Source organism: Phocoena phocoena, chromosome 4 (genome assembly GCF_963924675.1).
Source record: "Phocoena phocoena chromosome 4, mPhoPho1.1, whole genome shotgun sequence".
NCBI lineage: Eukaryota > Metazoa > Chordata > Mammalia > Artiodactyla > Phocoenidae > Phocoena > Phocoena phocoena.
In genome coordinates, this window is record NC_089222.1 from 80,233,511 (window position 1) to 80,258,137 (window position 24,627).

Below are 24,627 nucleotides of genomic sequence, written 5' to 3' on the forward strand. Positions count from 1 at the left end.
GTAGCCCCCACTCGCTGCAACTAGTGAAAGCCGTGCTCAGCAACAAAGACCCAACTCAGCCAAAAAAAAAAAAAAAAAAAAAGTGGTTGCTAGAACTGCATTAAGAATCATTGGGGCGGGGGGCTTTTTAAAAATACAGTTTCGGGCTTCCCTGGTGGCGCAGTGGTTGAGAGTCCGCCTGCCGATGCAGGGGACATGGGTCCGTGCCCCGGTCTGAGAAGATCCCACATGCCGCGGAGCTGCTGGGCCCGTGAGCCATGGCCGCTGAGCCTGCACGTCCGGAGCCTGTGCCCCGCAACGGGAGAGGCCACAACAGTGAGAGGCCCGCGTACTGCAAAAAAAAAAAAAATACAGTTTCTGCCCTACTGCAGATTTACTGAGTCTCTCTAGGGGTGAAATTCTAGAATCTTCATTCTTAGTAAACTCTCCAAGGTGACTCTTACGTCCACTGTGAGTGGTGCTTGCAAACTGTAAAATAGTACTCAAGGAATATACTTATATATGTATTGTTGTAAATTGAGCTTCAGACCTCAGAGATGTCCCTTGCCCAGTTCTTATCCATTGCTGCATGCATATTGATGCTCTGAAGAAACCAAAATTACCTGGAAAAGGGTTATGAACAGAGTAATTCTCCTACCTATAAATAGATACACATGTGGCAAATTGTGTTATTTGTTTTGGCTGTTTGTTGTTGCCATGTTTTTAGTAAACCTTCCATTCTGTTTTGCTATTTGTAAGGCTTCTATATACCTTATCCCTAGGGATTTGTATCTGATCAATGGCAAGTGCAAGAAGTAAAAACACTGCTGTTTAGCAGGAAGTAGTCATTTCCCAAATCCTAATAATTCTGCTTGAGTGATTTTTATATAAATTCAAGAGCAGACATTTGCTGGGCCACCTGCATTGTGCTGAACCCTCTGCTAATAAGTACTAGGGAAATAAATCTAAATGATTTAGGTAATGTCTGGCTTTCCTAAGAGCTCATAGTCAAGTGGGGGGCTCGGACTCTTATATAGAACATTGTGATCAGCACTGTAGTAGGGCACGTACCTGGTGGTAAAAGAGCATAGCAGAAGAATTTTTTTTTTTCAACTCCCACTACCAATAATTCTTCAGAGAAACTATAATTTATTGAGCACTCACTATATGGCATGTATTTAAAAAACAAAACAAAACAAAACTGCTTAACCTGTGTTATTTAATCATTACAACAACCCTATGAAGTAGCAGCTATTTACATTTTATAGATACTAAGTGGTAGAATATGTGATTCAAACCTTGGTCTGACTTCAGAGCCCATATTAACACCATTATGCCTCTCTCTAAGGACAAAAATGACTGATTTGTTTTTCTTAAGATTAATTTTATGGTTCTTCAGAATTGATGCTTGTTAATCCCATTGGCATGGTATCTGCCTGTGATTGAAAATGTGGTATTATTGCACTATCAAGGACTTGGGAGTCTTTTCTGTCTCATCTTTATCCTCTATCACCCTATGTTTTCCTTTCATTTCTAGAAGCGATATACAGGAAAACATCTCCAAAAGCCAGCTCATGTATAACATCTGTCCTTTTTTTTTTGCTGTACGCGGGCCTCTCACTGTTGTGGCCTCTCCCGTTGCGGAGCACAGGCTCCGGACGCGCAGGCTCAGTGGCCATGGCTCACGGGCCCAGCTGCTCCGCGGCATGTGGGATCTTCCTGGACCAGGGCACGGACCCGTGTCCCCTGCATCGGCAGGCAGACTCTCAACCACTGCGCCACCAGGGAAGCCCCTAAAATTTTTTATCGTGCTGTTGACATTAGGGTTGATTTGACTGATTCAGCTGCTTAGTTTGCATTCTCTTTCTTTCTTCATAGTTTTGCTCCAAGTTATGAGAGCAGTTGCACACTCGCTAGAGCTTCCACATCATAGAGTAGAGGCCCTATTTCTTGACAATAATAAGCTTATTTTAGAATTTGTCTAACTCTGATTTTCTGTGGACCTCAGTTCCTTGTTTCTTATTTCTTTTGCTTATTAATTTTTATGTTGTTTTCATGTCTCTAAGCTGTTGTGTTTATTTAGGGGAGGACATCTTGCTTTAATAGAAGTTCCTTAGCCATATACTTAGGATAAAGAGTTGTTTGAAGTTTAATTTAAAAACCTGAAAATTTGACAGTGGTCAGTGTTTCCCCTTCAGACTATCTTAATCATGCCTGAAAATAAGGTTTTTTGGTTCTTTTAAGTAATTTATATAAATAATATTTTTCAGTAGACTGTTATATTGTTTTTGAACATCCATAAACATAGCTATCTGTTATATCTCTTCATGAGAAACAATAGTCAGAGCTAGTTTCCTTACTAATCCTATTGTTAGGTTAAAAAGCTTCATAAAAATACCTTGTATCCTCCTTGTATCATACCTGGTGTGCTGGTTTCTCTGGGCTTTGTAGACTTTTAATTTTCTGTTATTTCTACACCGGAGACATTCTTCTGGAGGTAAAGGAAGATTTAATATAGATAGTCGTTGCTGACTTTGTTCAGTTTATTTAGTAGTATGACTTATTAACATCTCTAAAAGTCTCCTAGTTAAAAAGGGTCACAGTTGCTTTTTCTCAGCTCTGAATCATTAAGAAATACTAAAATTAGAATGTCAGTGTCAGATACTTCCTAAATATTTACATATGCCCGAAGTGGCCTTTTGGGTTTTGGATGGATCAATTGTTCTGAGGAGTGACTTCAGAAGACAAAAAAATGTAACCACAAGGTGTTGCTGTGTTTGAGAGACTGAGAACAAGGCTACACATATCATTTTGGGATACATATAAGGGGCTTTGTAAAATTGTATTCTATATTTAACAGCCTTCAATTGAAAGTGGTTGTTCTGCTGCATACTACCTTTCCATTGCTTTATGAGGAGTCTTTTGTGGTTTATATATTTAAGATTTATCCACTGTGCTAAAGAATAGGGGATTTAATTCTGTGTTCTAATCAGAATAGGAAATTCATACCACCTGAGTGAATTTTAATTGTAATAGAGGATCCCAGGAGTTCTCTGGCCAGAAGAGAGTGCCTGAAACTGAGCTGTTCCCAGTGCTTTGCTGTTGTTGCTCCTGAGAGACAGTGGCATTTTTTAGGAACCAATTTTATTGTAGTTGGTGTGAAGCTCATGATACCATGCATTCTGGGAAATTCAATATTGGGCAAAGTGGTGACTTTTTATTTTTTAATGAGGCATGTTTGTTATGAATTCTAGCTTTTCATGAGGACTTTGGTTTCTTGGTAGCAGTGTTTAAAATGCTGCTCTGTTGTTAAGATCCAAAGTTACACAGTTTCTAGTAGCAAAAGTTAAATTGTTTGAACATCACAGAATCAATTGTTTTACATTTTTGTTTTCCATATGCTTTTGCTTTGGGATAACTTTCAAACTCTAATGTTGCCAAAGTATCTTTGGAAAAAGCTGTTTAGCTATTAATAAATGAATAATTGAGGACTGAAAACTACAAAAGATTATTCATGTATTCTGTTACTATTATTCTGGAACTGACCTTTTTTACATCATATTTTCAGAAACATCTGCTTCTTGGGGGGGGGGTGTGGGTAACGGTATATGAAGTCGGTCTTTCAGCTGTAGTAGGAAGGTTGTAAAATAATGGCAGAGGCAGCCTGACGTGAATGAAGAGTTCTTTTACTTAAAGCTTTATGATATTGGACAAGTTAATCTCTCTTACTTTCCTTATTTGCATAGTAAACATGGCCCTCCATTTAAGTATTAGAGTAGATGAAACAATCGGAAAGTTCTTTTGTACAGTGAAATTTTATACAGCTGTTATTTTATTGCTGAGTCAGCAAATTGCACTGCCAAATGGTGACATGCTTTTCCTTGGCACACTAGCTGCTGACTGTCCCATGCATTACTAATGCTCATACCAAGTCACCCCCGGTGTTACCTTGCCATTCTTTACAGCTCTGCTATTTCAGATCTCTGATGGAGCAGTCTGAAGAGCTTGGTGATTTCTGAATAAAAATTCCAGGATGCTTAGGCACAAAGAGCCATTGTTCCTTGTATACCCAGGATTTCCTACTAGTGGGAGAATATAGTCTGTAAGAGTTCTCAGCAGTTTCTCTAACTGCTCAAAAGAGAACAGAGTAAACCTTTTAATTTTTACTAAGATAGTGAGCAGAGGTTTTTGTTGTTGTTGTTTGGTTTGGTATCTAGGGTTAAATATTACATTATTTTTCTTCTATGAGGTTAGTATGAATTCAGTGAGCATCTTAGAAATGAAATTGCTATAATGGAAGAGTAAGAGAGAGAAGAAAAAGAAGTGAAGTTTAGTCAGTGAGCCTAAGGACTTACATTGTACTGAGAATTGGTTTTAGATTTGTCAGGAAAGAGAGAACAGGCACGAAGTCATAATTGCTACTTCACAAAGATCGTAGTCCCTAGAATCTTTGTGTATTCTGAAATCACTAAAAGAACAATTTAAAGCTTCTTAAAATTAAATGCTAGGTAGTATAGAATGGTTTAGAATAGTTTAAGAATTCCGAGATATGAACTGTGCTTAGTCAAGAAGGAGGTGGCTCTTGAGCTTGAATTGAAGAGTCTTTGGATTGTTACTGGCAAGGAGGGAAGGCAGAAGAGGTAAGGAGATGGTCATGAGTGGGCAGAGACCCCAGAGCTGGAGAGCTAGTTATGAATGAGGCTCAGTTTGAATGGGTTTGATTTTTCTTTTAAGTTTTGCATGTCTTACCCCCAAATTTAACATTCCCCTATTTCTTTTACCCATCAGACCTTTCTTGGAGAGGCATCATTATTTTCTGAAGAAGAAATAAGACACGGAGAAGCAAAAACTCAAAGCCTTACCTTCCTAAAGGGAGAGTGGTCTGAATAGAGTCAGCATATTTAGACTTTTTCAATTGTACTTATCTTATTTTCAAGTAAAATAAGAAAGCCCTGAGGAAAGAATTAGGGCCTTTAGAGTTGGACAGATAAGGATTCTTTGGTGGGTCCATCATTCGCCTTTTGACTGAACAAATGTAACATTCTTCTCATTATGTTTAATATAGGAACAGTTCTGTCTACTTCATGGGGTTGTTTTCATTAAATGAAGTCATATATATAAACTAAGCATGGTGTCTGGTCTATGGAATGACTGAATAAATGGTGGTTAAAATAATTACTTATAATTGAAACAAATAGTTGAAGTAATACTATGTGATAAACTAAGATGAGCATTTAAAAATAATTTGTAGCAAAGAATATAGTTTACTTGGTATACTTTGGCAATTTTCTCTGTTGAATTCTTTACAGTTCTCATTTATCTATCCCTTATTTCTTTTAGGAGACAAGGATGGCAGCAAGGTGACCACAGTGGTGGCAACTCCTGGGCAGGGTCCAGACAGGCCACAAGAAGTCAGCTATACAGACACTAAAGTGATTGGGAATGGGTCATTTGGTGTGGTATATCAAGCCAAACTTTGTGATTCAGGAGAGCTGGTTGCCATCAAGAAAGTATTACAGGACAAGAGATTTAAGGTAAGACCTTCAGTATTTCATGTATTTTGTTGCTGTCAATGCATGTAAATAATTATTTTTTCAGTTGTTTCTCTTTGCTTTAAATTTCATCTATTGAACAAATTTTTATTCAGGTCAACTACTGTAGTGACTTTATTTTGCATTGTGTATTATGTAGAGATAAAATTTACTGAAGATTGCAGTATTTTTTTTTGAACTGCTGTGAGTGACATATGTATCTAAAATGCTGTGAAATGTAGATTAAAATTTCTTAATTTCTATTTAAAAATGTGACCTTTCTCTGCCTTGGTTGTCATTGGTGTAGGAGACCAGAGAAACATTACCTGTAACATATGATCATTTGGTACAGTTGACTATGCTTCCTCTCTTGAAAAATTTCCTTTGAGTCTGTGATATAACACTATCATTTTTTTTCCCCTATAACTGACCTTTCATTGCTATCTTCTTATGTCTCCCTTTCATCTGCCCCTACAAAGCAGTACTCCCCACAGTTCAGCTTATTTTTATTTCTTACACCGTCTCTTTAGGGTGTCCTGTACATAGATGGTCAGAGTCACCTGTACGTTATGGTATAGTGGAGAATCAGTGAGACCTGCACTCTAATCAAGGCTCTGCCATTAACAAGCCATGCAACCCCGTTCCCTTCCCTACTCTTCCCACCTCTGCAACATTTTACTGAGAGTCTCCTGTGTACTAGGAACTGTGCTAAACATTGAGGGATTAAAAAAAAAATAAGAGGGGATCACTGCTCTGAAATAGCACACAGCCTAGTGTCTGTATGCTCCAGAATGTCCTGAACTTTCTAAAGAGATTAAAAAAAAAAATTCTGAAGTTTTTGTCTTCAATTCTCTCTCTCCCAAGCACTAGTACCATGTTGCCCAGTGCCCACTGGATCTTGATATCTGAAGGTACTGTTATTTCATATTGGCAAGGTTTCTTATCTAACTCTGACTTAAACTTTCAATCTTAAAGGAAATCCTCTCTATTGGCTCCCATTCCTTGTGGCTCTTTCCTTCTAATGGTTTTCTCATTTACCTGTCATTCAGGCTCTTTCATTCTCTCATACCTCATATCTAGTGATTACCAAGTTTGGTTGATTCCCCCCACCCCACCCCACCAACTGCCTTGTTGAGCTATACCTTCTTTCCTTTTCTCATCACTGCTATTCTAGCCAGACCTTTGTCATTATTTGGCTTAACAACTAGTAAGACTCTTGCCTCTGATCTTCTCACTTCCAGTCTTTCTGTATACCGACATTAGAATAATCCCACAGTTCAGTTTGGTCATGTTGTTTCTCCTACACACAAATCTTCTATGGGTTCCTCATAGCCTAGAAAATAAAGCCTGCCCAGTTTTAATTGTACATTCGGGAGCTTCTATAGTCTTGCCTTATCTCCAGATATTCAGCTTTTACAAACCTTATGTATCACTATCTTTGAGATATATTGGTTTTTATGGCCTCTCTGCTTTTGTTCAGTTTCCCTTCTGTCACTTGCATTCTCCTGCTGTCTAAACCGTGTGCATATATAAAGATCCATGTCAGTTTCTTCCTTTATGAAATTTCCCAGATGATTCCAGCCAGCCCTATGGATCTTGCTAGTCTAGATTCCTTGAACACTTATTGTTCATAAACTAGGAAATTCCAAATTTTTTCATGACAAGGACTCCATTTTTATTATGTGTGTCTCCAGGATATCCACACACTTAATGTGTTTTTGAATTAATAGTTGCTGATAGCAGATACTTATCAAATCCTTAAAATATGCCAGGTGATCTCAGGCTTTTACATGAGTAGTTTTATAAGAGCTTTACCGTTAGTCCTGTGATATTGGTACTGTTATTATTCAGATAAGGAAACCTACACACAAAGAGATTATAAATTAACTTGTCCAGGGTCATACAGTTAGCAAGTGGATAGCTGGGCAGGTATTTGAATCCAAGCAGTCTGACTCCAGAGTGCTTTCTTTATTATATTTTATCATTGCTGTATCAAACCAGTATATTCTGTTCAGAAGATACTTCGGTTAGTTCTTCTTTTTCTTGCTTTTTAAAAAAATTCTAATTTTTCCCTTTATCATAGTTAAGTTATTCAACTGAAATACAGTTTGGTTCATCTGTTTTTGTATGTAGAACTTTATCACCATTCTTTTTGACTTTTTAAAAAAAAATTATATTTTCAGTCTGTGAAACACTAATGTGGTTCTAAAAGTCAGAGATACACAAATGTCATTCCCTCTGTCTTGTTTCCACTCACTCCCTCTAGATAGCCAATCTCATTATGTTCTGATTTATTTTTTCTGGGTTTCTTTTGCACAAATGAGCAGTAAGTGTACAATCATCCCTTGGTATCCACAGTGGATTGGTTCCAGGGTACCCAGTGGATACCAAAATCTGCAGATGCTCTAGTTCCGTATATAAAATGGTGTGGTATTTCCATATAACCTAAGCTCATCCTCCCATATACTTTAAACCATCTCTAGAATACTTATAATACCTTGTTGATGCTATGTGAATAGTTGTAAATACTATTTAAATAGTTGCTGATGTGGCAAATTGAAGTTTTGATTTTTGGAACTTTCCAGAGCTTTTCCCCCCTGAATATTTTTGATCCCAGCTTGGCTGAATCCCTGGTTGCGGAATCCATGAATGCAGAGGGTAGACTGTAGTTCTCTTTGTTTCTTTCTTACACAAAGTGTAGTATTAGAGATACTCTTTTGTACTTTCCTTTTCTGTTAACTATAGTTCCTGAAAGTCATATCAGTTCAGAGATTTTTCTCATCCGTTTTAGAGCTTCATAGTATTGCAGAGTTGATTCCAACCATTCTTCTATATATGGATATTGAATTACTTTTCAATATTTTGTAATCTCCAAGGGGGCTGTTATGAAAAACTTTGTGCATAGGTATTTATTATTAGATGTGTATCTTCACAATAAATTAAGAGAACTAGGGCTGCTGAATGAGAACATAAACATATATGTAGTTTTGTATGATATTGCTAAATTCCCCTGCATAAGAGCTTGTACAGATTTGCATTCTCTCTAGTAATATATGAATGCCTTTTTACCCACAAGGTTTGACAACATGCATTGATTTACTTTTTCAGTTTTTGCCAATCTGATAGGTGAGAAATGGTATCTCATTGTAGTTTTAATTTACAATCTTATGAATGTAGTTTAACATCCTTTCATGTGTTTAATGTCCACTTTTATCATATCTGGATTTTAGTTGTGATTAGAAAGCCTCTTCCTTATAAAGTCTTACAGAAAGCCTTTTCCTCAGGTTAAAGAGAAATTCATCCATATTTTCTAGCACTTGTAAGTTTTCACTTTTTACAGTTAGATCCCTGATCCATTTGAAGTTTGTTCCTGTTTGTGGAGTTTATTCCTGTGTATGGTATGAGTTATTGATCTAATTTTATCCTTTCTAAATCATTAATCATTTGTCTCATTTATTTAAAAATCTATGTTTGTTCCAGTGATTTGAGATGCTATTGTTATTATATGCTGAATTTCCACGGTAATTGGTCTATTTCTGGACTTTCCATTCTGTTCTACTAGGTCATTTGCATATATCTAAGTCAGTACCACATTGTTTTAATTATAGAGCTCTATAGTATATTTCAGTGTCTGGTAGGGCTAATCTGCCCATGTAGCTTTTCTTTTTCATGTTTTTCTAGCTATTTTTGGATGTTTATTTTTCCCGATGAACTTTGGTATCAGTTTGACTAACTCCATGAAAAAGCTCATTGATATTTTTAATTGGAATTTCATCAACTTTATAAACTAACTTAGGGAGTTAAATCACCTGTCCATGATGCTGAATTACCTTATCCAGGAATAAGAGATGCCTTTCCATTTGTTCAAGTTTACTTTTATATCTTTTAGGAGTTTTACTTATATAGGCTTTGACATTTCTTATTAAGCTTATTTTATTGCTTCTGTTGCTATTATATAATTTTGTTTTTATTTTTTTCTGCTAAATGCTATAACGTGGCAGACTGTGTGACACCAGGCTCAGTTCTTTCCAGTGTATCACCTTTTCTTTGTGAAACTTAAGTATTCTTTGTTCTCCTTGCTAAATGTTAGCTGTTTCCAAAAATATAAAATTTGGTGTATTGCCTGATTCATTTCTCTTGATTATCATAAAATAGGCATTTTTTCTGACAACTTAAAATTCTGTAGTTTCACATTTGTAATTTTTACATAGCTGCTACCTAGGATTAAATAATCATGTATTTTGCATTAAATAATTACGTGTTTTCAGGAAAAGGTGGAATAGGATCTTCTTGCACAATTACATAAACCAACATGCTTAACCTGCTGGTGTCAGTGAGAGGCAGTTTGTTGTGGTGAAAAAACAAGAAGAGAAAGAATGGTCAGAGATAGAAAGAAAACAAGAGTAATTATCCCTGCACTGTAGTCATGAAAACTATATCTAAGATAGTGAACCTTTTTTTTTTTTTTAAAGAATTTCTGGTGTAACAAGTTTCATTTCAGTAGTGTTTTACTTACAATTTGAATACTTTTTTCCTTCTGGACCCATCATACTGTGGCAAATAACTAAAATTAAGCAACTTCAATTGGCCAGTTTGAAAGTGCTTGTGATAGAAAATGCTATTGTGGTGTTAGGGGTAGAGTCCAGCTAGGTACCTAATGTAGGAGACCTTTGATATTAGAGCAGGGAGAAGATTAATCAATCCCAAAGGCTACAGATGGTTGTTGGGGCTGGCTTTTCCAATTTGAAAATCAGTAAGCTACATTTTAATTAATTAGTAATCTTAGCTTCATTAACTATTAATTTCAGTTCTCCTTTGAACCAAGTCATAGGTTTCAGGTGTCCTGCTTAGTTTCATTTGTTCTGTAGTTAGGATGTGGGGGTGAAGTGAAGTGTCACTGTTGTTCTGTTGTGAATAGAGAATTTGAGCCCTACTTTAATATATACCATTTTGGAGAGTGAGGAGAGAGAATGTCTGGGCTCAGTCCTTAGGGATATGATTATTTTCTGTATGATATTCTGGAGACAACAAAGGAGAAATAAGACCTTGGTCCACTATTAGTTTTGTAAGCTTAAGTATATCCATTAACTTTATGAGCTTCAATTTCATCATGTGTACAATGGGAATGCTGTTACTACAGCAATGCCCCAGTCCAGTGTTTGGTGCATAAAAGAACTCAATAAGGAGCTTCCCTGGTGGCGCAGTGGTTGAGAGTCTGCCTGCCGATGCAGGGGACACGGGTTAGTGCCCCGGTCCGGGAAGATCCCACATGCCGCGGAGCGGCTGGGCCCGTGAGCCGTGGCCGCTGAGCCTGCGCGTCCGGAGCCTGCGCTCCGCAACGGGAGAGGCCCGTGTACTGCAAAAAAAAAAGAAGAAAAAATAAAAGAACTCAAGAAGTATTGTGCTCCCTTTTTACTCCAACATTGTGTGAATCAAAAGAAACAATGTATTATGAAAACATTTACTGAATTTTAAAACTCCTTATAATTAAGTTCTATTGGTTTTAATTTTAGGCTTCTGAAGTACTACAAACTGCTATTTACTTTGGATTTTTTTCAGTGCAAGGTTGAACCATCAGAGGAGTCCAGTGTCTCCTGGGAAAAGAGCTTCATTAAATATGTCTGCCATGCTGAGTCATTGGCAGGGAACAGCTCATGAGAAGCTTGGCTTGGCCCCAAACAAGAGAATAGCTTTGAGAGTTCAGCAGCTGGGACCATTGGTCAATAATGTTTCCTGCAGTGGGATATCTGAGAGGCACATTTTCATAGTTGACATACCAAACTTCCTAAGGATATAGACTATTTTATGCTACTTTCCCAAGTGCCTATGTAGGATGACTGATAAAATATTTTTTCAAATTGAATTTTCAGAGACTGTACAAAGGTTTATTGGTAAGGATTCTATTGATTTTGCTTTAAAATTATATATAGTTTTATTGCCTCCATTATTCCAGAGAGAAAAAATGGAGGCATGATATTGTGGTCCTGAGTGTCTTCTTTCTGCCTTTCAGTGGCTTGAATGGCTTGAGAGAAAGAGAAATAAAACTTAATAGAAGGCAGCCAGAGCAATTAGGCAAGAAAAAGAAGTAAAAGGCATCCAAATTGGAAAGGAAGAAATAAAACTGTCACTGTTTGCAGATGACATAATATTACATATGGAAAATCCTAAAGGCTCCATTAAAAACAAAAACTGTTAGAATAAACTAATTCAGTAAAGTTGCAGGATGCAGATCAGTGCACACAAATCTCTTGCATTTCTGTATACTAATAACAAACTATCAGAAAGAGAAATAAAGAAAACAATCTCATTAACAGTTGCACTGAAAAGAATAAAATACCTAGGAATATATTTGACCAAGGAAATGAAAGACCTGTATATTGAAAACTCTAAGACATTAATGAAAGAAATTGTTGAAGACACAAATAAATGGAAAGATATTATGTGCTTGTGGATTGAATCAATATTGTTAAAATGTCCATACTACCCAAAACAATCTATGGATTCACTGCAATCCCTATCAAAATTCCAATGTCATTTTTCAAAGAAATAGAACAAATAATCCTGAAATTTGTATAGAACCACAAAAACCTCAAATAGTCAAAGCATTCTTGAGAAAGAAGAACAAAGCTGGAGATATAATGCTTCATGATTTCAAACTATATTACACAGCTACAGCAATTAAAGCAATATAGTATTAGCATAAAACCAGACACATAGATCAGTGGGACAGAATGGAGAATCCAGGAATAAACCCACACATGGTCAATTAATTTACAGTGAAGGAGACAAGAATATACAGTGAGGAAAGGACAGCCTTTTCAATAAATGGTGTTGGGAAAACTGAAGAGCCACATGCAAAAGAATGAAACTTGACAACTGTCTTATACCATACACAAAAATTAACTCAAAATGGATTAAAGACCTGAGTTTAAGACCTGAAACCATAAAACTAGAAGAAAACATAAATGGTAAACTACTTGATGTAGGTCTTGGTGATGATTTTTTGAATCTGACACTAAAACTAGAGGCAACAAAAGCAAAAATAAACAAGTGGGACTACATCAAACTAAAAAGCTTCTGCACAGCAAAGGAAACCATCAACAAAATGAAAAGGCAGCCCACTGAATGGGATAAAATATTCACAAATCATATGTCTGATAACAGGCTAATATAAAAAAAAAAAACCCCAACAATCCAATTAAAAAATGGGCACAGGACCTGAATAGACATTTTCCTGAAGAAGACATACAGATGGCTGACAAGTACATGAAAAGATGCTCAACATCACTAATCATCAGGGAAAGGCAAATCAAAACCACAATGAGATATCACCTCACACCTGTTAGAATGGCTATTATGAAAAAGACAAGAAATAACAAGTGTTGGCAAGGATGCGGAGAAAGGGAACATTTGTGTGCTGTTTGTGGGAATGTAGATTGGTACAGGCACTATGGAAAACAGTATGGAGTTTCCTCAAAATATTAAAAATAGAACTACCATAGGATCCAGCAATTCTACTTTTGGATATTTATCTGAAGAAAATGAAAATAACTAACTTGAAAAGATATATGTACCCCATGTTCATTGCAGCATTATTTACAATAGTCAGGATATGGAAACAACCTAAGTGCCCATCAGTGGATGAATGGATAAAGAAATTGTGGTGTGTGTGTGTGTGTGTGTGTGTGTGTGTGTTGTGTGTATGATGGAACACTATTCAGCCGTAAAGAGAAGGAAATCCTGACATTGTGACAACATGGATAGACCTTGAGGGCATTATGCTAAGTGAAATAAGTCAGACAGAATAACACAAATGCCATATGCTCTCTCTTATGTATGAAATCTTAAAAAATGAACAGCAGCAACAATAAAAAACAAGCGTGTAGATATAGAGAACAGATTGGTGGTTGCCAGAGGCAGGAGGTGGGAGAAATAGGTGAAGGGGGTCAAAAGGTAAAAAGAAAAAAGAAAATAAAACTTAAATATGAGGCATAGTACACTTCTGAGTTTTCTCACTTTTTTTCTTTTAATTTTATTATCCTTTAGTGTTTATACCTTTTCAAATTCCTATATTTCTGTGGTAAGTTCCAAAGAAGTGTTTAGCATCCGGAGTTAGATCTGCTCTTTTGACTAGTTTCACTGAAGGCTTTGCAATTTTTGTGGATGGTCAGCTGCTTGATTCTTTTTTTATTAACAGTTTTATTGAGATATAATTCCTATACCATAAATTTCACCCTTTTAAAGTAAACACTCTTTCACCCTTTTAAAGTATATACATTGGTTTCAGTATAGTCACAGAGTTGTGCAACTGTCACTACTAATTCTAGAATATTTTCATCACCTCAAGAAGGAACTCTTTTAATAGTTCCCTATTCAATTCTTATTAATAGTCCCTCCCCATCCTCCTCTTCCCCTAGGCCCTGGCAATCACTAATCTACTTTCCATCTCTATGGATTTGCCCATTCTGGACATTTCATATAAATGGAATCATAATATATGACCTTTTTGTTTCTGTCTTCTTTCACTTGGAATAATGTATTCAAGGTTCATCCACGTTGTACTGTCTCATTACTTAAGTACTTTTTGTGGATGAATAATATTCCATTTTATGGATATGCTGCATTTTGTTTATCCATTTGTCAGTTGATGAACATCTGAGTTGTCTTCATTTTTTGGCTATAATGAATGATGCTCCTCTGAACATTTGCATACAAGTTTTTGTGGGGACTTTTTTTTTTTTTTAACAGTTCTCTTGGGAATATACTTGGAAGTATGGTGGGTCATATGGTGACTCTGTGCTTAACATTATGAGGAAGTGTGAACTTGTTTTCCAAAGCCACTGTACCATTCTACAATCTACAAGCACTGGATAAACATTGCAGTTTCTCCACATCATTGCCAATACTTGTTATTATCTGGTTTTTGATGGTATCTGTCTTAGAGTAAACTGATACATCTTGTCTTGATTTGAATTTCCTGGCGGCTAATGGGCATCTCTTCATCTTTTATTGGCCATTAGTATGTGTTCTTTGGAGAAATGTCTGTTGAATTTCTTTTTTTTAATTAATTAACTAATTAATTATTATTTTTGGCTGCGTTGGGTATTCGTTGCTGCGTGTGGGCTTTCTCTAGTTGTGGCAGTCGGGGGCTACTCTTCATTGTGGTGTGTGAGCTTCTCATTGTGGTGGCTTCTCTTGTTACGGAGCACGGGCTCTAGGTGCACGGGCTTCAGTAGCTGTGGCTCTTGGGCTCTAGAGAGCAGGCTCAGTAGTTGTGGTGCACGGGCTTAGTTGCTACCTGGCATGTGGGATCTTCCCGGACAAGGGCTCGAAACTGTCCCCTGCATTGGCAGGCAGATTCTTAACCACTGTGACACCAGGAAAATCCCTGTCTGTTGAATTTCTTTACCCACTAGAATTTTTTTTTAATTTGAAAATTTCTCTTTTTAACAGATAACTATTTTTTGAGCAGTTTTAGTTTTACAGAAAAATGAATGGAAAGTACAGTGTTCCTGTATACACTCTTCTCCTCAGTTGCCCCGTTTTCAACCTTTTGCATTAATGTAGATTTGTTACAATCGTAGCAATATTGATGTATTAGTAGTAATTAAAGTCCACAGTTTGCATTATGGTTCAGTATTTGTGTTGTATAGTCTGTGGACTTTGGCAAATGTATAATGACTTGTTTCCATCATTACAGTGTCATGCAGAATAGTTTCACTGCCCTAAAAATTTCCTGAGCTCCACCTGTTCATCCCTCCCTTCCTCACCTCAACCCTGACAACCATTGATTTTTAAAAAAACTGTTTCTGTAGTTTTGCCTCTTCTAGAATGTCATATACTTGGAATCAAACAGTACATACATAGCCTTTTCAGATTGACTTTTTTCACTTAGCAGTATGCATTTAATGTGCCTGCATAGCTTTTCTTGGCGTGATAGCTCATTTCTTTTTCTCTCAGAAAAAATACAATTATATGCATATACTACATTTTGGGTTTTTTTATTTGCTTATTGAAGGACATCTTGGTTGCTTCCAGGTTTTGGCAGTTATGAATAAAGTTGCTGTAAACATTCATGTGCAGGTTTTTGTGTGGATATAAGTTTTCAGGTCATTTGGGTAAATACCAAGTAGCACAGTTGCTAGATTGTATGGTAAGAGTATGGTTCAGTTTTTCAAGAAACTGCCCAATTATCTTCCAAAGTGACTGTGCAGAATAATTTTGTATTCCCACCAGCACTGATGAGAGTTCCTGTTGCTCTGCATCCTTACCAGCCTTTGGTGTTATCAGTGTTTTGGGTTTTAGCCATTCTAATAGGAGTGCAGTAGTATCTCACTGTTGTTTAAATTTGCAGTTCCCGATGAAATACGATGTTGAGCATCTTTTCTTTCTATATCTTCTTTGGTGAGGTGTCTTTTCAAGTCTTTTGCCCATTACCAATGGTTGAGTGTTTTCTTCTATTGAGTTTTAAGGGTTCTTTGTATATTTTAGTTAACAATTATTTATCAGATAAGTGTTTTACAGTGCTTTTCTCCCAGTCTGTGACTTGTCTTTTCATTAGTGTCTTAGACCAGAAATTTTTAATTTTAGTGAAAAGTCCAATTTACAACTTTTTTCTTTCATGGATTGTGCTTTTGGAGTTGCATCTAAAAAGTCACTGCCAAACGCAAGGACACCTAAATTTTTTCCCATATTATCTTGTACTGTTTTATAGTTTTGCCTTTTACATTTAGGTATGTGATCCATTTTGAGTTAATTTTTGTGAAAGATGTAAGATCGGTGTCGAGATTCATTTCTTTGCTGTTCAGTTGTTACAGCACTGTTTGTTGAAAAGACTATCCTTTCTCCTTTTAAATGCCTTTGTTCCTTTGTCAAAGTTCAGTTAATTATATCTGTGGCTATTTCTGCACTCTCTGTTCTGTTCCAGTGATCTATTTGTTTGTTCTTTCTCTAATATCATATCCATTTTTACTCTAGATTTATAATAAGTCTTGAAGTCAGTTAGTGTCAATATTTTGACTCTTCTTCAGTATTGTGTTGACTGTTCCATATCCACAAAATAATTTGCTGGGATTTGATTGGGATTGCATTAAATCTATAGATCATGTTAGGAAGAACTGATATCTTGACTATTCAGTCCTCCTTTCCATGTACATGAAATATGTTTCCATTTATTTAGATCCTTGATTTCTTTCCTCAGAGCTTTATAGTTTTCCTCATATAAATCTTTTATATAGTTTGTTTGCTTTGTACCTAATATTCCTTTTTTTTCTTTTTTTGTGTACTAATGTAAATTGTATTGTTTTTTAATTTCAAATGTAAATTGTTCATTGCTGGTATATAAAAAAGCACTTGACTTTTGTACCTTAATCTTGTATCCAGCAATCTTGCTATAGTCCCTTATTAATTCCAGGGTGTTTTTCGTTTTTGATGCCTTGGGATTTTTTACATGGACAATCATGTCATCTGTGAACAAAGATAGTTTTACTTCTTTCCAAGTCTGTATACCCTTTATTTTCTTGGGGGGTGGGTGTCTTATTGCATATGCAATGTTGAATAGGAGTGGTGAGAGTCTCAAGTTTTTCTTGACTTGTTTCTGATCTTAGCAGGAAAACATAGTTTCTCCTCATTAAGTATAAAGTTAGCTGTAGGATTTTTTATAGATGTTCTTTTTTTTTTTTTTTTTTTTTTTTTATTTATTTGGTTGCGCCTGGTCTTAGTTGTGGCAGGCAGGCTCCTTAGTTGTGGCATGCGATCTCTTAGTTGCGGCATGCATGTGGGATCTAGTTCCCTGACCAGGGATCGAACCCAGGCCCCCTGCATTGGGAGTACAGAGTCTTAACCACTGCACTACCAGGGAAGTCCCTGTAGATGTTCTTCATCAAGTTGAAGATGTTCCCCTCTATTCCTAGTTTGCTAAGAGTTGTTTTTTTCTTTTTTTCATCATGGACGGATGTTGGATTTTGTCAACTATGTTTTCTGCATCTATACATATGATCAGATAATTCTTCTTTAGCCAGTTGATGGACTGGATTATATTAATTAATTTTAAATGTTGAACCAACTTATCATACCTGGACTAAATCCCACTTGGTCTTGGTGTATACTTCTTTTTATACATTGTTGGAATCAGTTTGCTAATATTTTGTTGATGATTTTTGCATTTATGTTCATGTGAGATATTGGTCTGTAGCTTTTGTTTCTTGTAATGTCTTCTGTTTTTGGTATTAGGGTAATACTGGTCTCAAAGAATGAGTTGGGATATATTCCCTTTGTTTTTGTCTTCTGGAAGGGACTGTAGAGAATTGATATAATTTCTTCCTTAAATGATTGGTGGAATTCACCAGTGAACTCATCTGGGTGTGGTGCTTTCTATTTTGGAAGATGATTAATTGTATGTCAGATTGTTTAATAGATACAGACCTTTTCAGATTATCTAGTTCTCCTTGTGTGTGTTCTAGTAGATTGTGTTTTTCAAGAAATTGGCCCATTTTATCTATGTTATCAAATTTGTGAGTACAGAGTTTGTCGTGATATTCCTTTAATCTGTTAATGTCCATGAGATCTGTGATGATGACATCTATTTGCTTTTGATATTGGTAATTTATGTCTTCTCTCTTCTTAGCTAACCTGGCTAGATTTTTATCAGTTTTACTGATCTTCTCAAAGAACTATCTTTTGATTTTGCTAATTTTTCTCTGTTGATTTCCTGTTATCAGTTTCATCTCTAATTTATATTTCTTTTCTTCTGCTTACTTTGGATTTAATTTGTTCTTTTTCTACTTTTCTAAGTTGCAAACTTAGATATTGCTTTTGGATTTTCTTCTTATTTAATATATGCAATCATTGCTATAAATTTCCCTGTAAGCACTGCCTTCATTGCATCCACAAATACTGATTTAACTCAAAATATTTTCTGTTTTCTCTTGAGACTTCTTTGACCCAGTTGGTACTTAGAAGTATGTTGTTTATGCTCCAAGTTTTTGTTTTTGTTTTTTCTGACTGTTTTTCAGTTACTGATTTCTAGTTTAATTCCATTGTGGTCTGAGAGCATACCTTGTATGATGTCTCTTCTTTTTAATTTGCTAGGATATGTTTTATGACCCAGAATTAGGTCTATCTTGACTAATGTTCTGTATGAGCTTGAGAAGAATACGTATTCAACTGTTGGATAAAATTTTCTGTAAATGTGTTAATTAGATCCAGTTGAATAATAATGTCGTTCAGTTTAACTATGTCCTTCATTGATTTTCTGCTTGCTGGATCTATCAGTAACTGATAACTGATGAAAAGTTGTTGAAATCTCTAAATATAATAGTGGATTTGTCTGTTCCTCCTTGTGATTCCATTAGTTCTTTTTGTTTTGTTTTGTTTTTTTTGAGGTACACGGGCCTCTCACTGTTGTGGCCTCTCCCTTTGTGGAGCACAGGCTCCGGACGCACAGACCCAGCAGCCATGTCTCACAGGCCCAGCCGCTCTGCGGCATGCGGGATCCTCCCGGACCAGGGCATGAACCCGTGTCCCATGCATCAGCAGGCGGACTCTCAACCACTGCGCCGCCAGGGAAGCCCGATTCCATTTCTTTTTGCCTCAGATATTTTGACTCTGTTGTTAGGTGCATACACCTTAAGAATTATTATGTCTCTTTGGAGAATTGATCCCTTTTTCATTATGTAATGTCTGTAATGTCCCTTTTTATCCCTGATAATTATTCTTGCTGTGTAGTCCTCTTTGTCTGAAATTAATGTAACTACTTCAGTTTTCTTTAGCTCAGTCTTTGTATGGTATATTGTTCTCCATTCCTTTATTTTATAAAAAGATATGTAACATTAAACTGATTTACATAGCTATTTTTTCTGTTTTGGGGTTTTTTTTGTTGAACGTTTTCCCCCCAGTTTTATTAAGTATAATTGACAAAACTGCATATATTTAAAGTATTCAATGTAATAATCTGTTATATGTATAAATTGTGAAATGATTGCCCTAAGAAGTAATTAACATATTCATCACTTCACATAATTACCTTTTTTGTATGTGCATGGTGAGGACACTCTTAGCAAATTTCAAGTATACAATACAGTACTATTAACTATAGGTACCATGTTGTACATTAGATCCCCAGAACTATGTCGTCTCATGACTGAAGGCATGTACCCTTTAACCAGCATCTTTCTATTTCACCCACACCCCCAACCCATTGTAACCATAATTCTACTCTATTTTTCTGTGAGTTTGACCTTTTTTTTTATTAAAAAAAGGATTTCACATACAAGTTAGCTTATGCTTTAATTTCCTTTAACACTCAGAAGTTTAAAAGTTTGATGTAGTCCCATTTGTCTCTTTTTGCTGTAGTCACTTGAGCTTTTTGATGTCATCAAAAGAAAGAAATTCTGTCACTTGTCAGAACATGGATGAACCTCAAAAACATTATGCTAAGTGAAGTAAGCTAGTCACCAAAGGTCAAATATGTTGCCAATGCTTGTGTCCTGAAGTGTTTTCCCTATATTTTCTTCTAGGATTTTTGTGGTCTTAGGTCTTCTGTTTAGGACTTTGATCCATTTTGAGTTAATTTTTGTGTATGGTGTAAGGTAAGGGTCCCTCTTCTTCTTCTTTTTTTTTTTTTTTTTTGCCTGTGAATATCCTGTTTTCCCAGCACCATTTGCTTAAGAGATTATCCTTTCCCGATTGTGTAGTCTTGGCACCCTTGTTGAAAATACACATAAGGGTTTATTTCTAGTATCTCTATTCTGTTCCATTAATCTATATATCTGTGTTTATGCTAGTTCCATACTGTCTTGATTCCTGTTGCTTTGTAGCTTGTTTTCAAATCAGGAAGTGTGAAACCTCCAACTTTGTCCTTCTGTTTTCAAGATTGTTTTGGCTCTTTGGGGTATTTGAGATTCTGTATAGGATTTTAGGATTTTGTTTTTCTATTACTGCAAAAGATGCCATTGGGATTTTGATAGGAATTGGATTGAATCTGTAGATGACTTTTGGGTGGTACAGACATTTTAATGTTATTAAGTCTTCCAGTCCATGAGTGTGAGGTCTTTCCACTTATTTCTATCTTTGATTTCTTTTGGCAGTGTTTCATATTTCTCAGTGTACAAGTCTTTTACCTCCTTGGTTAGGTTTTTTCCTAAGTGTTTTGTCCTTTTTGGCGCTATATATAGTAAATGAGATTGCTTTTTTTTTTTTTGCGGTACGTGGGCCTCTCGCTGTTGTGGCCTCTCCTGTTGCAGAGCACAGGCTCCGGACGCGCAGGCCCAGTGGCCATGGCTCACGGGCCCAGCCGCTCCGCAGCATGTGGGATCTTCCCGGACCGGGGCACGAACCCGTGTCCCCTGCATCAGCAGGCATACTCTCGACCACTGCACCACCAGGGAAGCCCGATTGCTTTCTTTTTTGATTGGTCATTGTTAGTTTATAGAAATACAATCAATTTTTGTATTCATTTTGTTTTAGTATCCTAAAACTTTGCTGAAATCGTTTCTTATTTCTAACAGGGCTTTATGAGGTTTTTTTGTTTTTAATTCTTCAGGGTTTTCTACATGTAAGATCATCTCATCTGTAAACAAATAATTTTACTTATTTTTCTAATTTGAATGTCTTTTATTATTTTTCTTTTGTAAATGTTCTGGCTAGGGTTTCAAACACTGTTTTAATAGTAGTGGCAAGAGAGGGCATCCTTGCCTTGTTCCTGATTTTAGAGGGGAAGCTTTAAGTTTTGTGACATTGAGTATGATGTTAACTGTGGGTTTTTCACATACAACTTATTACGTTGAGGCAGTTTTCTTCTATTTCTAGTTTGTTGAGCATTCTTATCATGAAAGAATGTTGAATTTTGTTAAATGCTTTTTCTGTATCAGTTGAGATGGTCATTTGATTTTTGTCCTTCATGTTGCTAATGTGATGTATTACATTGATTGATTTCCATATGTAGAACCACCCTTGCATTCCAGGTATAAAACTTGGTATTTCTCCAGAGATATACCCAGGAGTAGGATTACAGGATCATATGGTAGCTCTATTTTTAGTTTTTTAAGGAACCTCCATACTGTTCTCCATAGTGGCTGTACCAATTTACATTACACTCCTGGGCATATATCTGCAGAAAAACATGGTCCAAAAGGATACATGCACCCCAGTGTTCAATGCAGCACTGTTTACAATAGCCAAGACATGGAAGCAACTTAAATGTCCATCAACAGAGGAGTGGCTAAAGAAGATGTGGTGCATATATACAGCAGAATATTACTAAGCCATTAGAAAGAATGAAATAATGCCATTTGCAGCAACATGGTGGACCTAGAGATTGTCATACTGAGTGAAGTTAAGTCAGACAAAGAAAGAGATACATTGCATGATATCGCTTATATGTGGAATCTAAAAAGAAGTGATACAAATGACCTTGTCTGATGATACAAATGAACTTATCTGCAAAACAGAAACAGACTTAGCGAATTTACGGTTACCAGGGGGAAAGGTGAGGGGTAGGGATAGTTAAGGAGTTTGGGATTGACATGTACACACTGCTGTATTTAAAATGGAGAGGGTGTGGAAAAAGGAGAACCCTCTTGCACTGTTGGTGGGAATGTAAATTGATAGAGCCACTATGGAGAACAGTATGGAGGTTCCTTAAAAAACTAAAAATAGAACTACCACATGACCCAGTAATCCCACTACTGGGCATGTACCCTGAGAAAAACATAATTCAGAAAGACACATGTACCCCAATGTTCATTGCAGCACCATTTACAATAGCCAGGACATGGAAGCAACCTAAATGTCCATCGACAGATGAATGGATAAAGAAGGTGTGGTACATATATACAATGGAATGTTACTCAGCCATAAAAAGGAACAAAATTGGGTCATTTGTAGAGATGCAGATGGACTTAGAGTCTGTCATACAGAGTGAAGTAAGTCAGAATGAGAAAAACAAATATCGTATATTAACGCATATATGTAGAATCTAGAAAAATTGTACAGATGAACCTATTTGCAGGGCAGGAATAGAGACACAGACATAGAGAATGGGTGTGTGGACACAGCAGGAGAAGGGGAGGGTGGGATGAATTGGGAGATTGGGTTTGACATAAATATACTACCATGTGTAAAATAGCTAGTGGGAAGCTGTGGTATAGCACAGGGAGCTCAGCTTGTTGCTCTTTGATGACTTAGATGGGTGAGATGGGGGTGCTGGGAGGGAGGGGATATATGTATACATACAGATGATTCACTTCATTGTACAGCAGAAACAAACACAACATTGTAAAGCAATTATACTCCAATTTAAAATAAATAAATAAAATGGTTAACCAACAAGGACCCACTGTATAGCACAGGGAACTCTGCTCAATATTATTTAACAACCTAAATGGGAAAAGAATTTGAAAAAGAATAGATACGTGTATGTGTATAATTGAATCACTTTGCTGTATACTAGTTTAAAAAAAAACTTGATAATGTTTATAAGGTATATAATCCTTTCACTGAGCTTTTTTTTTTTTTTTTTTTTTTTGCGGTACATGGGGCTCTCACTGCTGTGGCCTCTCCCGCTGCGGAGCACAGGCTCCGGACGCGCAGGCCCAGTGGCCATGGCCCACGGGCCCAGCCGCTCTGCGGCACGTGGGATCTTCCCGGACCGGGGCACGAACCCGTGTCCCCCGCATTGGCAGGCGGACTCTCAACCACTGCGCCACCAGGGAAGCCCCTGAGCTTTTGAGTTTGGTTTGCTAGTATTTTGTTGAGGGTTTTTACATCAGTATCTATCAGAGATATTGGTCTGTAGTTTTCCTGATGTTTCCATCCCTACTTTTAATGTATCTGTGTCTTTGAATTTTAAATGGATTTCTTTTAGATTATATAGAGTTGGGTCTTTTTAAAACTTATTTTTAAAATTATTTTTATCTTTTTAAATTGTGATATAATTGATTTATAACATTGTGCAACTTTAATGTTTTTTCTTTTTTTTTTTTTAATCCACTGATGGTCTCTGTCTTTCGTGTGATATATTTAGGCCTTTGATGTTTAAAGAGATTATTGATATAGTTGAATCATATTTTTACCATATTTGTTACTGTTTCTATTCATTGAACTTGTTCTTCGTTTATTTTGTCTTGCTGTTTTTTTGCTTTCTCTGTTTTTGACTGAGCATTTTATAGGATTCTGTTTTTTCTCCTCTCTTAGCATATCTATTACACTTTTCTTTTTAACTTTATTAAGTAGTTGTACTTGAGTCTACAATGTACATTTTACTACTTTTTTTTTTTTTTTGCGGTACGCGGGCCTCTCACTGTTGCGGCCTCTCCCGTTGCGGAGCACAGCTCCGGACGCGCAGGCTCAGCGGCCATGGCTCACGGGCCCAGCTGCTCTGCGGCACGTGGGATCTTCCCGGACTGGGGCGCGAACCCGTGTCCCCTGCATTGGCAGGCAGACTCTCAACCACTGCGCCACCAGGGAAGCCCCATTTTACTACTTTTTGAAGTCCATTTTCAATTAACACTATACTACTTCACTGATAGTGAAAGTACCTCAGGGCAGAGTATTCCCAGTTCCTCCTTTCCATTCCATATGACGTTGCTGTCATTAATATCACTAATCTGTAAGATATCATCACTGAATGCATTGTTGCTGTTATTATTTTGAACAAATGGTTATATGTTAGATCAATTAAGAATAAGAAAAATAAAATATATTTTACTTTTATTATTCATTTTCTAATGCTCTTTTAACATCTTTATTGGAGTATAATTGCTTTACAATGGTGTGTTAGTTTCTGCTTTATAACAAAGTGAATCAGTTATACATATACATATGTTCCCGTATCTCTTCCCTCTTGCGTCTCCCTCCCTCCCACCCTCCCTATCCCACCCCTCCAGGCGGTCACAAACCACCGAGCTGATCTCCCTGTGCTATGCGGCTGCTTCCCACTAGCTATCTACCTTACATTTGGTAGTGTATATATGTCCATGCCTCTCTCTCGCTTTGTCACAGCTCACCCTTCCCCCTCCCCATATCCTCAAGTCCGTTCTCTAGTATGTCTGTGGCTTTATTCCTGTCTTACCCCTAGGTTCTTCATGACATTTTTTTTCTTAAATTCCATATATATGTG

At 36.6% G+C, this 24,627-nt stretch overlaps 1 protein-coding gene across 6 annotated transcripts in view; it reads left to right on the plus strand.

Moving 5' to 3' along the window:
• The window catches only part of GSK3B (glycogen synthase kinase 3 beta), a 196,857-nt gene that overhangs the window by 63,367 nt on the left and 108,863 nt on the right, over positions 1–24,627 (plus strand). For all 6 annotated transcript variants that reach the window (XM_065876537.1, XM_065876539.1, XM_065876538.1 and 3 more), the window contains exon 2: positions 5,320–5,513. In XM_065876537.1, the coding sequence (XP_065732609.1) occupies positions 5,320–5,513 (194 nt within the window). The remainder of the gene's footprint in view (positions 1–5,319; positions 5,514–24,627) is intronic.